Consider the following 17,159-nt stretch of genomic DNA (forward strand, 5'->3'; position numbering starts at 1 on the left):
GCCTTAAGCCATTTGCAAGTTGCCTCAAAAATGCAAGACTGTAACCTACTGAACAGCTGAACAAAACGGGAGCTGAAAACTTAAACAGGAGGTTCATGAAAAAAAAACTTCACACCCTTTGAAAAGTGTGGCCCCTCCACCACTCCATTTTGTTAGCTGTGTACAAGGTTCCAACATGGGGCAAAAATGCTCACCCATTATGAATTAAGGGTTTCATCGCTCAGGCCCCTTCCACACAGCAAAAGTACCGCGGGCTGCAGTTGGCATAAAGCAACCTGCTGCCCTGTCGACATATTTGCATGTCTCCATGCAGGCAGCGAACGGAGCCCACCAGAAGCAATGTGGGTTGCCGTTGCGCCTTCGCACGAAGGTGCGGGGTTCCCCCCCCCGCTGCATAGCTATGCAGGCATGGACTCCCACAGCCATGCTAACGCCCATTGTCCCTGCGGGCTACGCAGCTGCCAGGCAGGACCTGGGAAAATACAGAGAAGTGCAGCTGCAGAAAGTGCTTCCCAGTCGCCATTCGCTTGAGTGGGGATGCAAGGTGCATTAAAACAAAAAAATTGCAGATCATACCATTCTTGAAAAATGCGGGGGCGGGTGGGGCGGGGCGGGGGCGGGAACACGGGGTAGACTTGCATTAGGAGTGGGATCCATGCAAAGTTCCCTCCCCAAACGGGTTTTATACTGTCGTTAGCCCACGTTTATTGGCCCGTACGGAAGGAGCCTTAGATTTGACTTTCTGACCAAACTGTTTAGCCAACACTGATAGGGTCTTTGTTCAATGCTATCTAGCCACATCTAGCGTGTGGTCAGTGTTTCCTGCTCACATTCAGATTAAGTTTCAATGAGATTATCGAATCACTATATCTGATTAGACTTTCAAAGACAAGATATCATCCCATTGCCCACCAACTAGCAGAAACTCTCCCAGGTAGAACCTTTTGTTTTTTAAAGACACCAGACGTGCAACTTTAAGAAAGAAGCAACTGCAAACAGGATTTCAAGACACCCCGGTTTGTTCTTACGTTTGTTTTTTTGTTTATGAAAATCTGGCATAACCCTTAGTGTGATGGACAGTGTTGTCAAGTCAAGAATTTTAACTGTTCATAATACTCATATTTATTACAGTTCATGTTCCCTTATCCTGATACACTAACCTCCCTTATAAATATTGTGTGTGTGTGTGTGTGTGTGTGTGTGTGTGGTAAGTACCGATAAGGAGCAGCAGTGGCGTAGGAGGTTAAGAGCTCGTGTATCTAATCTGGAGGAACTGGGTTTGATTCCCCGCTCTGCCGCTTGAGCTGGGGAGGCTTATCTGGGGAATTCAGATTGGCCTGGGCACTCCCACACACGCCAGCTGGGTGACCTTGGGCTAGTCACAGCTTCTCGGAGCTCTCTCAGCCCCACCTACCTCACAGGGTGTTTGTTGTGAGGGGGGAAGGGCAAGGAGATTGTAAGCCCCTTTGAGTCTCCTGCAGGAGAGAAAGGGGGGATATAAATCCAAACTCTTCTTCTTCTTCTAAATTGCTTCCGACCTGTGGCAATCCTATGAATTAATGACCTCCACAACATCCTACTGTCAATAGCCTTGTTCAGGCCTTGCAAACTGAGAGTCTTGGCTCTCTTTATTAAATCACTCCATCTCATGTTGGGTCTGAGTCTTTTCTAGCTGCCTTCAATGTTTCCTAGCATTATTGTCTTTATTGTCTTTTCCAGCAATTTCGTGCCTTTGCAATCTTGCAGCCATTTGTGCTGGACCAGAACTTGATTATTATGAAACTTTACTTGGTCTCAATGAGAAACTGCTCTGTGCTGGATTTTTAAAATGGCATTTCAATTTGCAGAATAACGGCCTGTCTGCAATTCATCATCATCATGGAAGCTCAGGAATGCCATGTCTATCTCATATACATGGATATGTCATATCAGTGTAACTTTTACAAAAGCAAACAAATGAAGCTTGGATGGGGGCAGGGGGCTTTTTAATTATTATCTGGGGAAAATAAACTGTCTTTGACGGTAATAAATTGAATAAATTGAAACACAGAACAAAGAACAGGCATGTTCTAGCAGCCATCCGGGCGGCAGAACCATGATATGCAATATACACAGAGGGGAAAGGAACCACTGAGCTACCTAGACAGTGCGCTACTGTCTGCGCAGTCCCACAAAACAGTTCTGAACTAGCATTGTAAGAATGTCCCCAAAACAGCCAGTTTCAAAATCTCATAAAAAGCAATTAAAAAAAGGATATTGCACATAAAACTCACAATTAGTAGTGCAATGTGAGCAGAGAAGGAACTGCACACTGCACACTCTGATCTGTGCAAAGCAGCAAACAAAATATGTTGAATGGATTGTCGAAGGCTTTCACGGCCAGGTTGTGGTGGGCTTTCCGGGCTGTGTGGCCGTGGTCTGGTGGATCTTGTTCCTAACGTTCCACCTGCATCTGTGGCTGGCATCTTCAGAGGTGTATCACAGAGGGAAGTCTGTTACACACTGTGTCCAGTGAGAAGGGAATGTTTTAGTGGGGTATAAACTGTCATGTCCCCGGGTGGGGAACTAATCAGTAAGTGTTTGGTTGGAACTTGCTATGCAAAGGTGTGGTTGAGAAAATACGTTGAGAAAAATAAGGTAGAATTAGTACATGAAAAAGCTACAAGGTTTTAACAGAAAGGCCCCAAACAACAACAAGAAGAAGAGTCTGGATTTATACCCCCACCCCCTTTTCGGTCCTGTAGGAGACTCAAAGGGGCTTACAATCTTCTTTTCCTCCCCCCCCCCCAACAAACACCCTGTGAGGTGAGTGGGGCCGAGAGAGCTCCATAGACCTGTAACTAGCCCAAGGTCACCCAGCTGGCATGTGTTGGACTGCATAGGCTAATCTAGTTCCCCAGATAAACCTTCACAGCTCAAGCGGCACAGCGGGGAATCAAACCCGGTTCTCTAGATTAGAGTGCACCTGCTCTTAATCACTATGTCACTGCTGTTCCAAGAATCTCTGAACCTTCCATTAGGCTTTCCCGTGCATTGCAAGTTTGCTTTCTTCGGCAATATACAACCTATGGAGCATAAGCAAATATAAAGCAACAGGGGACTGATTACCGTTCCAATACAAACAGCATGCAAAGTCCAATGAGGCAACTTTTCCCAATATGAAAATCTGACAGGAGGGATAGGTAGATACAAAGTCTAGGTCACCTGATGCCTGGGGAAAGCAACCCACGTGACTGCAACAGTCCTCTTTACAGAGGGAACCACAATGATGAGACTACAGAGAGTGATTACATTTGTATTCGAAAGACATTTCCTGAAATTGTAGTGAATTGCACACCCAGTAACTGAGAGAAGAACCTAGGGGTGAACCTGAAAAGCTTGAAATCAGCAATGCTCTTGTTTTCCCCCACTGTAAGTTTAGGTCTGCCCATAACTTTTAATTTGAATTAAACATAATAATCTGGGGTGCGATATACAGTGGAACCTCGGTTTTCGCCAGTAATCCGTCTGGTGACACATGGCAAAAACTGAAACCGGCGAAAACCAAAGCTACGCCATTTGCGTATGCGCTATGCAAACAGAGTAGCAAATTTATGCAAAAAGCGTAAATTTACACAAATGGCGTAGCAAATTTATGCAAAAAGCGTAAATTTACACAAACAGCATAGCCGAAAACAGAGGCCCCCGGCAAAAACCGAGGCAAAAAAAACGGCCGGGGCGACCGGTGAAAACTGAAACGGACAAAAACTGAAGGCTATGATTACCAAGGTTCCACTGTAGTGCTGAATCCCACAGTAGATTTCTGCTAACAGAATTGGGGCTTGTCAGCTCTGTTGCATACCCCACAACCCCCCCTCCCCTCCTGGTGTTCCTGCCCCCCAGGAAGCATTTCAGGGTAGAGCAGGACAAGAGAGGCAAGAAATTCCCATTCTGCTGGATCAAACAGAACACCCCCAGCAGCCTGATCAATCAAGATCCGGTCATAAGGTTGCATTCTTCCTCACCTGTTGCCTTCCTGAAAACCATCTTGCCTGGCTGTACCCGTTTGCTAAGCATTTCCCCTTCCTGTTGTGGATATTGTAAGACTAGGGCGGAGGACACAGGCATGAGCTCTTCAGCAAGTGCTTGCAGTCAAGCTTTTAGGTGAGCCGGTTTTGAAGTCTGAACCAGCTCCAGAAACAGCATGCTATTTTTCTTTCTTTCTTTGTTGGTTGGTTTCATTTATCTTGCATTTTTTGTGTATTTATTTGCTGCTGCTGTGAGTTACTTCATGTCCTCTTGGTGAGAAAAGTGGGATACAAATATATAAATAACAATTAACCTTGGGGATCTGGACATCATCTGAGCCTGGGCTTCTTCGCCTTTTAGGGATCAGCTATGGAAAGTATGAAGAGTGGCTGTAAGCATGTACAGAACGCCCCTCACCACTGAGTAAGCCCGAATGGAAGGAATTCTATGGCCCTTTCCACACAAATCACTGAAACCCCCTGGTTTTGTCTGCACTCTCCCCTTTGAAACACTTCCTGGCCACCATTTTATGGTCATCCTGGGTTAATTTTACAGATCAGTAGACCAGATGCTACGAAGCTTCAAAGACTCATGTTGAGGTTCTTCGTGGGTTGTGTTTTTGCAGCATTGAAGATATCACACACACATACCCCGCACATAAAAAAACCAGATGAAAACACCCAAAATGATGGCGCACGCTCAGAAAATGGCACCGAGGAAGAAGTCCACGGACTGTACAGAGTGGCAGGAAACGTTTTAAAGACCTTTGCCCAGCAAGTGAAAATGTTTTGAAAATGTTTCAGAAAAAAAAGATGGCTAAAAACAGGATCTTAATAAAGCATTTTCAGGCAGGAAATAAAACTTTTTGGGCTAAAAACCATGCAGAATTCCATGGAGGAAACATTTTATTTCCTGCCTGAATGCCTCTTATCTGTGCTGTGCAGAAACAGTCAATGAGGAAGGGCGTCCAAATTGGAGGCTTGAGCCCTTGTGCCCCTCATTAAAACATTGCTGGAAGATGTATACCTGGAGGCTGGAAGAGGGAGAGATCAGTATGCGCCAGCAACCATAAGATTTCTCCTCTTTCCAGGACCCCCTCTCTTTCCTTCTATTGAAAATAAATGTTTTCAAAAACATTTCCAACCCTGGCAATAAGTGTATGTTTCTATCCCAGGTGTCTGCAAACAATGGGTCTCCAGATGTCCATGGACTACAATTCCCACCAGCCCCTGCCAGCATGGCCAAGTGGCAGGGATGATGGGAATTGTAGTCCATGAACATCTGGAAAGTCATAGTTTGCAGACCCCTATCCTAATGCAACTCAGAAACAAGTAGGATATAGCAACATTTTCTTAAACCAGTGGCTCACCTCTCGTTGCCAGATGGGATTGACAGTATTATACATGATCTTGGACCTCTTCTCTTGTCCATGGTGAGGAAGAGCTGGGAAGATGCTATGTTTTCCAGGCTGGATTGAGATCTTCAAATAAGGATCTGGATTGAAGAACATGCCTTTCTTCAGGCCAAAAGCTTGGAAATCTGCAGAAGATTGAGCATCCTCATTAGTATTCACTGGACTGGCAGTAATAAATTACACATATTTCTAAACCATATGAGTCACAACATCTCCCACAATGGGATTCCCTAGTATAAGAACATATGAGAAACCCTACTGGAATCACAAGTCCTTCCAGGCTATCGTTTTATTTCCAGTGTTGGCCAAATTGATGCTCCCAAAACTAGGGTCCAGGGATTTCTGGGTGTACATGCCCACATTCCAAGGAGTCATGTACCATTTTTTAGGACAGAGAGAAGGCCCCTTTCACAATGTGAACAACAGAGTTCTCCTGTTAGCTCTCTAGGAATGCAAGCAAGGGAAGGGAGTGGAGCCGTCGTGTTCTCTTCTGAAGGTCTTGAATTGCCATCATAGTCTGTGATCCCCTAGCTTCCAGATCACCTCAAAACTGCTGAGTGTGTAAAGTGCCATTAAGACACAGTTGACTAATGGTGGCCCCAGCAAGCGGCTTTCAAGGCGAAACATTAAGCAGAGGTGGTTTGCTATGATTTCCTCTGCAGAGCCTTCCTTGGTGGTCTCCCTTCCAACTACTGTCCCTGCTTAGCTTCCGCAATCTGAGGAGATCAGACTATCCCATGCTTTCTTCCCTCCCTCAACCTAGCACCTACAATCAAAAAGCTCAGCCTGAGGAACTATCATTGGCTGAGTGGCATGGAGGAGGTATAAAGGAACAGCTCAAAAAGTCCTTTCCTATAGAGGAATAGTATTGTAGTTTACTGAAGTGCTTATTGTTCATAGCATGTCCCTTGTTGACAGAATGTCTTGGACCTTGGAACCCTCTTCATCACTGTGTTAGGACATGGCTCGGACAGTTTTCTGTTTGTATTGTTTTTCCCACTTGGCAATCTAGCCCTCCTGCACTGTTTATTGAAAGTCTCAGTTTTCTGACTGAACTTTTTTCAGTATTTTGTAATCTGCCTCAATGCGAAAGGTAGGCTGTAGATGAATTTAACAAGGAGGAGGAGGAGGAGAAGGTCAGGCATAAAATTTCTGGTAAGACTCTAATTTCCAAAAGATACCAGCACACAAAGGTTGAAGGTGGGGAGATACCACTGTTCCCATAAATAGACATGCCATTTTCAACAATATACTGGAAGTTCAGGGGTGTGTCACACGGGTCTCTTTATATTTCTATAAGCACATTTCCAGGCTCCTTCCTACTTGTGTTAAAATAAACACTTGGCTAGATTGTGATTAAATTCTGTAGGTCTGCCATTGGCTCAAGAAATATTTTCTCTTTTTCGTCTGAATTTAACTGCCAATCAACTTCAATGGGTGACCACTAAGTTCTTGTGGGAAGGGGAGATCAGTCCTATTCACAAGTCCTAGTAATTTAATGAGATTTAACTGTATGTGAGGAGTAAAAAGGAGAACTGCTAAAATATATGATGGGTGATGGGAAAAGGGCCTACTATGGGAACACACCATGAACTGGAGGATCCAAAGATGGTCAGAATGTCCTGCTTATAACTAGAAACTCCTGACTTCAACATTCTGTGAGAGTTGCCTGTGCAGAGGTAGTCTGCCATTGGTTGCCTCTGCACAGTAACCCTGGACTTTCTTGGCGGTCTCCCATACAAGCACCAACCAGGGCAAGACCTCCTTAAGCTTTGGAGAACTGACAAAACTGGGTTAGCTGAAGCCATCGAGGTCAAGGCTAAGGGAAGTGTTCAAAGTTATGCTCCATCCTTGGGGAACTAAAGGCAGAGGTGGCATAGCAAATCACTGCCTAGACCCGTGGTGGCGAACCTTTGGCACTCCAGATGTTATGGACTACAATTCCCATCAGCCCCTACCAGCATGGCCAATTGGCCATGCTGGCAGGGGCTGATGGGAATTGTAGTCCATAACATCTGGAGTCCCAAAGGTTCGCCACCACTGGCCTAGACCTAGATTATGGGGGATCTGAGTGTTCCTCCCCTAGAATGTAGGAAAGAAAGCAACATTTCCAGACCAGTTTCTTCTGCTCCCTTTGTATGCAACAGCCAGTTTATGTGATTTCCACGAAAATTACAGTGGGCAGGATTTGGTGCTCTGCTAAAGTCAGCGTCCACCTCAATGGGAGATGCTCTTCTACTAGCAGAGGAATCTCTTCAATCAGGGGAAGGTTTCTTAGCCAGAGGGAAGTTCTACTGTTGACGGAAAAGATCAATCGGATCAAGCGCAGATGCTAATTTCACTCCAACTGCATATTGTTGGAGTGCTGTTTCAAGAGGGAAGCCTTATCATCGGACAAAACGTTATAGGGTCCAACAGACTGGAAAGCAGATGTTGGTGGGAATGAAAATGATGAGCTGACATCTGGTGTGTAACAACCACCCCCCCCAAAAAAACATCTTAGCTTCTGAGTGTTGATTGTGTTTCCTTTTAGGGGGGAAAAGGAGAACTGTACATCTCAGCACCCTGATTTAATTGAATCCCATGATGAATTTTAACTGTATAATGATCTAGGAGTTGATTTGGCAGAAAAGCAAGGTACAAATACATAAAGTACAGATGTAAGCAAGTAAATAAAATATGATTTCCCTTAATATCAATAGGTCTGAAAACAGGTTCCCCAGGGGTACAGAATTCTAGTAGACCTGGAAGTTTTCATCAATAATAAAAATTATGAACAAATTCAGTGCACTTTCCCAAGGCAGTTCTTGGGGAACGTGAACTGAAGGGATTCAAGAGTGCAACTATCATTCTGTGTGTATATTTTACAATCCAAACCTATTGATGAATGACATTAATATACCATATATCATTTATGCTTGGTCGTAAATCATAGCACTCTTCACAACGAGTGGCGCATATCAACCAGTGTGAAAATGTCAGGTAATTTTTCAGAAACAGATCGCTGGAGCAGGAAGAAACAGAAGGCAGAGTAAGCACATTCCTAAATATTATCTCAATCGCTCAAAAAGTGTACGAAGCACATAACAAGACGAGAGAGAAAGGTCGTTCTTGGAGGCAATTGTATTCATTCCAGTAGAATTTGGAGACAAACGTATTTGCTTGACAGATAATAAAGACTGTACCAAATTAGGCAATGGCAGCTATGGGATAATTGCAGTAAATCTCAGCTTCGGTTTGAAGGTATCCAGTATGCACAATGGTCCAATCAGGAACACAGAAGCTTACTTAGCCACTCTATACCCCATCTCACTTAAAGAACAAAATCAGCTAAGTATATAGTAGGGTACATCCTATCTCTGTCCAATTGGAGCCAGCGTGGCGTAGTGGTTAAGAGCAGGTGGATTCTAATCTGGAGAACCAGGTTTGGTTCCCCACTCCCCCACCCGAGTGGCAGAGGCTTATCTGGTGAACCAGATGTGTTTCCGCACTCCTACACTTCTGCTGGGTGACCTTGGGCTAGCCACAGATCTTTGGAACTGTCTCAGCCCCACCCACCTCACAAGGTGTCTGTTGTGGGGAGAGGAAAAGAAAGGAGTTTGTAAGCCACCTTGAGTATCCTTACAGGAGAGAAAGGTGGGATATAAAACCGAATTCCTCCTCTTCCTTCTTCCTCTTGAAGTAGAAAGTGCCCTCAATTCACAGCTGACTTAGGGTTTTCAAGGCAAGAGACAAGCAGAGGTAGTTTGCCACTGCCTGCCTCTGCACAGCAACCCTGGACTTCCTCGGTGGTCTCCCACCCAAGCACTAACCAGGGCAAGGCCTGTTTAAGCTTCTGAGAACTGACAAGATTGTGCTAGCTGGGGCTATCCAAGTCAGGGCACTCTTTCCCTCTCATTCCACTAAGTAAAATGTGAAGCCTTCCTCCGGTGTACGGAGCCTTACTCCCATTAAAGTGTCTCCTCCATTGTTTCATGTCCCCTGTGGTATAATTCTTGGAACTAGAGAGGCCGGGGATTGAACCTGGGACTTTATGTATGCCAGTGATGGTGAACCTTTTTGAGACCAAGTGCCCAAATTGCAACCCAAAACCCACTTATTTATCTCAAAGTGCCAACCGGCAATTCAACCTGAATGCTGAGGTTTTAGTTTAGAAAAAAACGGTTGGCTCCCTCTTCCTCCGCCCCACCTGCTTGAGTAGGGGCCAGCCTGCTCTAGCCTCCAGCAAGTCCCGCGCACACCGCTCTGTGCCTCTCTAGCATCTCTGCCTCCTCTGCGCCCCCCCCTCGGACAGCAGCCACCCAGAGCACAGGCACCAGGCCCATCGTGCTCAGTGTCCCAGGCCAGCCTAGATGTGTGTGTGGGGGTGTGTGTGATTTTCTGCCCCCCACATGACAAACTCTGTGTGCGCGTGCCCACAGAGAGGGCTCCAAGTGCCACCTCTGGCACCCGTGCCATAGGTTCGCCATCACTGATGTATGCCAAACAAATGAGCTACCACTGAGCCACAGCCATACTCCACGATGCAGGTTCCAGTTATCTCTGACAGGCCATCCCCCTCCTTACATTAGAAGGCACAGGAAGAAAGGGTATAATAAAAAATTGGGGGGGGGGCATAGGAAAGAAAACATGCGACTGGATCCAAAGTACAAAGCTGCTCCGCCTTTCCCTTCTGCTGAAGCCCTCTGAGCCCATCATCATCATCATCATCATCATCATCATCATCATCATCATCATCATCATCATCATCATCATCATCATCATCATCATCATCATCATCATCATCATCATCATCATCATCATCATCATCATCATCATCATCATCATCAACATCATCATCAACAACAACAACAACAACAACAACAACCTTTATTGACATTGCACATAAAAAGTTACAGAAAATTGCACCCTGAGCCACATATCCTCATAGCTATTGAAAGAAATTTGGGTACCTCCACCGTTGTGAGAGTGCTGGTCACCTCAAAGGCAGTGAACTGTTTCCTTATTGATAAACAAGGTGTCCCCTTTTAACAGTGGTCTGATAAATGTTCCTCGCTGGGGTACATAGAACTCACCATGGAGCATCATGTGCGCCACGGTTTCAGGTTGTCTCTGAGAACAGGGGCAAAGTCTTTCACTATAATGTACGCTCAAATACCTACCCTGAACGGTGGCTGTGGGGAGAATAATGTGAGCCGACATAAACGAAAGACTGCCAGAGCTGAGAGGATAAGCTGGGAGAGTTTTGTGGGCACCCCGATTCAGTTCCTGAAGGTCAACAGACCCCCACCCCCCAATAATAGAATGAGGGGGAAATGTGAGTGTACTGTGTATGTGGGAGGAAAGACAGCATGAGACAACCAATCTTATCAGATCGCAGAAGCTAACCAGGGTTGGTACGTGGTGGGAGACTAGCAAGAAAGACTAGTAGAAGACAATGGCAAACCACTCCAGCTTCTCACTGGCCTTCCAAACCCCTTGCTGGGGTTGCCATAAGTCAGTTGTGACAGACAGTTTGAGTGTGTGTGTGTGTGTGGGGGGGGGGAATCAATAGATCGTGGTCTGCCCTCCTCTTCTAATCAAAGTGATATTACTGAAATTGGATTTGACCCTTTGGATCCAACGTATGGTTGGGTATAACAAGACCAAGTGGGCACAATAACTAACAATATGTCTGAAAAGTGTAGCAAGTATGGAAGGAGAATATTGCAACACATAAATGGGGGGCGTAGCAAAATTTGGCTACCGGTTGTAGTAACATACCGCACAGATGTTGCAAAATAACTTGCAGGTAGACAGGAATATGCAGCATGATGATACCTGGTTTCACTCGAAGTGAATGCCAAATAAAACCTCTCAGACAAAGGAGAAAGAAAAACGCAATCTATTTAAAGTACAAAGGCTTTAAATTATGCTCAAAGGAAAAGAACAAGTTCACGAGGAAAAGCCAGAGGGAATCTGCAGGGAAAACTGTTAGGGCTGAGGGCATGATAAATTAACAGTGAGTGGGCGGGTGAAAAATGTGGAGGTCATAAACAGACAAGGAAAAAAATTAATTATTCACACACTGTGAACAGAGATGACTATATAATTGTCTTCAAAGGGCAGGAAATAGAAGAGAAGATTAGAAAATCAAAGTGGTCTTTATGTGCCAGAAGTCATGACAGACAATGCAGTATTTTGGAGAGAACGCTGGACAGGTTCAAATATTCACTCAACTGTGAAGCTCATTGGATTACCTCAGGCTGCTCATTCTCTCCCAAACAGTCTTCCAGAAACACTGGGGGCGACAAGTGTGAGGACCTCAATAAGAAGGCCTCTTGGGCACACACTGCCATTTATTTATTTACTTCAATTATACCCCGCTTTTCTCCCTAACAGAGGTCTAAAGAGGCTCCCCTCCATTTTAACCTCACAACATCCCCATGAGGTAACTTAGGTAGAGAGTATGTGACTGGGCCCATGTTTATTCAGCAAGTCCCTTGGCAGAGTGAGATTCAAACCTGTGTCTCCCAGATCCTAACTGGACACAAAAACTGCCATACTACAAAGGATATCAAAGAGATAGAAAAAGTGCAGAGAAGGGCAACGAGGATGATTGAGGGACTGGAGCACCTTCCTTATGAGGAGAGGCTGCAGCGTTTGGGACTCTTTAGTTTGGAGAGGAGACGTCTGAGGGGGGATATGATTGAAGTCTATAAAATTATGCATGGGGTAGAAAATGTTGACAGAGAGACATTTTTCTCTCTTTCTCACAATACTAGAACCAGGGGGCATTCATTGAAAATGCTGGGGGGAAGAATTAGGACTAATAAAAGGAAACACTTCTTCACACAACGTGTAATTGGTGTTTGGAATATGCTGCCACAGGAGGTGGTGATGGCCACTAACCTGGATAGCTTTAAAAAGGGCTTGGACAGATTTATGGAGGAGAAGTCGATCTATGGCTACCAATCTTGATCCTCCTTGATCTCAGATTGCAAATGCCTTAGCAGACCAGGTGCTCAGGAGCAGCAGCAGCAGAAGGCCATTGCTTTCACATCCTGCACGTGAGCTCCCAAAGGCACCTGGTGGGCCACTGCGAGTAGCAGAGAGCTGGACTAGATGGACTCTGGTCTGATCCAGCAGGCTAGTTCTTATGTTCTTAAAACCTACAGAATGAGCTTGGGCTGGTCATGTTTCCTCAATCTAACCCACCTCACAGGGTTGCTATGAGGGTAAAATAGAGTAGGAAGAGGAAGGTAAGTTGACTTGGAGGAAGAACTGCATAAAACTGTCCCAAATACATCAATCATGGCATTAAAAAGTGTTAGAATAAAACATACCTGATAATGAGAAACTGATCAACCTTCGGTTTCCTTGCCCCTGGACTGAATCTTCGTTGGTGATGCTTTTAAAAATCTGCCGGGAGAGGGGGAAGAAAGGGACAGAAAGCGGCCATTACTTCTTTCATTCTGAGAAAAAGACAATCAAATATGAATCAATAACAAGCAATCATTAAACAGCCAGTGATCAAAACACGGTTGCCCATAAAGGAGAAACAGAGGCCACAAGAGAGCTTCTTTGCAGAGAAAGATACGACAAAAGCAAGAAACTACAACAACGTTATCAGTGTGTTTTATTTGTGCTGATAAAACAGCATTCCCTTATCTTACTGTTTGCAAACAAAATGTATTCATCACCACAAAATAAATGCCCCCAACAGAATAGGTAATATCACCGTTTGTTATTCAGCTTACTAGTAACCATTTCCCACTAGCAAACTGATATATAGGTTCCTGTATTACTGTCAAATAAATATTTTATTTTTTCTGTGCTTCACTCCCACAGATAGAACAATCAGGTGTGCATACGTAAGCCTTTTTAAAGAGCTGGAGCCAGAAGTTTGGCTTGTGTGTGTGTGTACGCATGCATGTGCAGGTAAATTAATACAGCCTCTATTAACTCCCCCAACAGCTCTTTAAAAAGTCAGCTCTAGGCACTGATTGGAAAGGGGAATGATAGGCACAGAGGACCGCTGGCCAGTCAGATTCTGTTGGAGGGCATGAGTGCCTGGGAGACGCTCGAGTACGGTGGGCACACCCCCGGAAAAGGGTATTCCACTCTCCCCCGACTGACCTCTCCTTCCCAAGTGTGGATTCCGAGAAACCGCTGAGGTTACAAGACCTCCTGGCTCCAATGTGTACGTGCAATTGCCAAATCCCCTGCCCAAATCCCCCTGCGCCCTTTGCCCTGTTCATTGTCTTGTATCCAGGTGCTGCAAACCCCTGCCTGCCTTGTTTGTTTCTCCTCTTGTAAACTGTCAATAAAAGGGCTTGGGGAGAAACGGGACGGCAGAGTTGCTCCCTGCATCTCTCACTTGCCGAAACGACACTCTGTCTCCACTGGTGTAAGACTACAAGATTCAGAGACCTTTATTAGGCATATACAACACAGGGAGAGTAAGGAGTGAATCCAGAAGGGGCCAGTAAAAGTAATATGGTCAGCAGCCAAGGGAACCTAGTTCAAAACGCGCAACAAAAATTTGGTTACGACTTCTGTTATTTCAGCCTCTGGACTGTTGAGCAGGAAAATCATCTTTGCATTGATAGGAAGATCTGAGAATCCAACAGAGAATCCAATCGAGGTTAAGGCAGAGGAGTCCGGCCTAAAGCTGTTATACTTCGGGCAGGAGAGCAAGATGTGTTCAAGGGAGTCAGCGTAAGTAGGGCAGAAAGAACAGTGTCGATCATGAACCCTTGAAGTAAAGTTGATGGAAAGGAATTGCATCTTGCTCTTGAGAATGCCAGTCAAGCAATCTGACATCCAGATCATCATCATCATCATCATCATCATCATCATCATCATCATCATCATCTCCTCAAATTTATAAACCACACTCCCCCGGAGGGCTCAGGGCGGTGAACCACAAATGAAAATATAAGCCTCAAAACATAAAGTTAAAACACAATATAAATACCCCACATATAATCTATAAGAACAGGAACCATAAAACAACTGATGGCGTCAAGCACCCTCCCACCTTCAAGCCCATGGGAGGCCAGATGGAGAAGGCACGACATACTCAGCCAGGCTGGCCAAATGCCTGGCGGAACAGGTCCGTCTTACAGGCCCTGTGAAAACTCTGTAGGTCCCGCAGAGCCCTGATCTCCCTCGGGAGCCTGTTCCACCAGGTAGGGGCCAGGGCTGTAAAAGCCCTGGCCCTTGTTGAGGCCAGCCTGATAATGATGAAGGTGATGTCAAATCACAGCCAACTTATGGCAGCCCTTCATGGGATTTCCAAGGCAAGAGATGTTCAGTCATTGCCTGCCTCCGTGTAGCAACTCTGGTATTTGAAGAAGACTTCGTTTTTATATCCTGCCGATCTGATATTCTCTACCGAAAGGAGTCTCAAAGTGGCTTACAATCACATTCCCTCCCCTCTCACCACAGACACTTTGTGAGGTGGTTGGGCTGAAAGAGTTCTTGAGAGAACTGTGACTAGGCCAAAGTCACCCCGCAGGCTGCATGTGGAGTGGGGAGTCTAATCTGGTCTCCCATCCAAGTATTAACCAGGGCCAACCCTGCTTAACCTTCTGATATCTGAGGAGACAGGGCTAGCCTGAGTCCACCATGAAGCTGATTAACTTCTCAGTACCCACCACTGTGGTTGTGGGAGCCCCTGCCCTCTGAGATGTGATACCAGCAATCCAGAAATGGATTGGAAGAATTTAAAGCCATTCATTGCTCAACTGTGTGCTGTAAGGGAAGCTCCAGTGAACCTTGGAAACCACAGCGGTCAAGTTGAATGCATCCATCGCTCTGTCACTGCCAGAAGGTTCCACCTGCACCTCCTGCCAATATAGGGTGAGCACCTGCATGAACTTGAGGGAGAGAATCAGGTTACTCTGAGATTCCCCAATTAAAGGTGTGGGGAATTCCAGAAGCATTACCTTTTCCCCCAAAGTAAGTCCCGTATACTTAATTGAGCAGGTCAACAGCAAGAAATAATATTAATTGGGTTACCCCACAGGTCCAAAGGCGCCACCTGCCCTTTGCTTCAGGATGGAGAAATTTTTTTAAAAGGAGGAGCTTGGATTTAAACTCCCCTTTCTTTCTTTCAAGGAGACTCAAAGGGGCTTACAAACTCCTTTCTCTTCCTCTCTCCACAACCGACACCTTGTGAGGTAGGTGGGGCCGTGAGAGTTCAGAGAGAACTGTGACTAGGCCAAGGTCACCCAGCAGGCTTCATACATAGGAGCAGGGAAACAAATCCAGTTCACCAGATAAGAGTCTGCTGCTCAGGTGGAGGAGTGGGCAGTCCAACTCGGTTCTCCGGATCAGAGTCCACTTGCTCTTAATCACTACCTCATGCTGGCTTAGACTGGAGTAACTGTACACAGGAAAATACTTGTGTAGGTGTGCCACAGATGTATCATAGTGCATGCAAAAATGAAATGTAGCACCTGTGTTAATTCAGGGGTGGGGGAAACTTATGTGCTACTGGTGATTGAAAGTTTGGAAAAACATTGTTTTAAAGCCCTTTGGGTTAGATTATACATTGCTACGAATTTTTTAAAAAAGAGTTACTTCATGAGTGGGCCAAATTCCTTATGAAATGCAGCTTACCGTGTTTCCCCGAATATAAGACAGTGTCTTATATTAATTTTTGCTCCCAAAGATGTGCTATGTCTTATTTTCAGGGGATGTCTTATTTTTCCTGTGTTCTGTTTGTCGGGCATGCTGCCAAACAAAAACTTTGCTATGTCTTACTTTCGGGGGATGCCTTATATTTCGCACTTCAGCAAAACCTCTACTTTGTCTTATTTTTTGGGGATGTCATATATTAGGGGAAACAGGGTAGTAACTGTATTAAGAGTGCATCCGCTGGGTGATGCAGCATGGCATATGTTTACTCCAGCACAGGATTCTGCATGCTAGATTTGCCTGTCCCACCTTTACTTCAGCCTCGACTCACATAGTGGCCATTTCCCACCACCAACAGAGAACCTACTGCAATATGACAATTACTGATTTCAAACTACAGTAATAGGTCAATTACAAGCAGCAGCTTAAAATGGGTAATTGAACTACTGCTATAGTTCATGCTAATTCCTGGGTTTTTTTTAAAAAAGCCCTCCAATAATGCAAGGGAAAGGAAAGATGGGGGACCGAGGCAAGGAAAATGGTGCCAGTGTGGGTGGAACCCACAAAAATGCACACCTTCCCATCCACAAAGCATGCAAAGGTGCTTTTCACTGTACTGTGCAAAAGATCATACTGGCTACTGGAAAAGTTGTTGCAAAGTGGGATAAAAGAAGAGAAGAAGAAGAAGAGTTTGGATTTATATCCCTCCTTTCTCTCCTGTAGGAGACTCAAAGGGGCTTACAATCTCCTTGCCCTTCCCCCCTCACAACAAACACCCTGTGAGGTGGGTGGGGCTGAGAGAGCTCCGAGAAGCTGTGACTAGCCCAAGGTCACCCAGCTGGCATGTGTGGGAGTGCACAGGCTAATCTGAATTCCCCAGATAAGCCTCCACAGCTTAGGCAGCAGAGCTGGGAATTAAACCTGGTTCCTCCAGATTAGATACACGAGCTCTTAACCTCCTACGCCACTGCTGCTCCTACGCCACTGCTCCTCCTACGCCACTGCTGCTCAAAACGCAGAAAGGGAATGATACCATGTTGATGCTCCAAAAATACCTGACCTAGTGGTGTTTCCAGGCTGTATGGCTGTGTTCCAGTAGCATTTTCCCCTG

At 45.4% G+C, this 17,159-nt stretch overlaps 1 protein-coding gene across 1 annotated transcript in view; it reads right to left on the minus strand.

Annotated features, from left to right (window-relative positions):
- HECW1 (HECT, C2 and WW domain containing E3 ubiquitin protein ligase 1) overlaps positions 1 to 17,159 on the minus strand; it is a 301,389-nt gene that overhangs the window by 114,384 nt on the left and 169,846 nt on the right. Inside the window, 2 exon segments of the mRNA XM_048510455.1 lie at positions 5,378 to 5,547; positions 12,748 to 12,823. Coding sequence (XP_048366412.1) covers positions 5,378 to 5,547; positions 12,748 to 12,823 — 246 coding nt within the window.

This window comes from Sphaerodactylus townsendi, linkage group LG11 (assembly GCF_021028975.2).
Source record: "Sphaerodactylus townsendi isolate TG3544 linkage group LG11, MPM_Stown_v2.3, whole genome shotgun sequence".
NCBI lineage: Eukaryota > Metazoa > Chordata > Lepidosauria > Squamata > Sphaerodactylidae > Sphaerodactylus > Sphaerodactylus townsendi.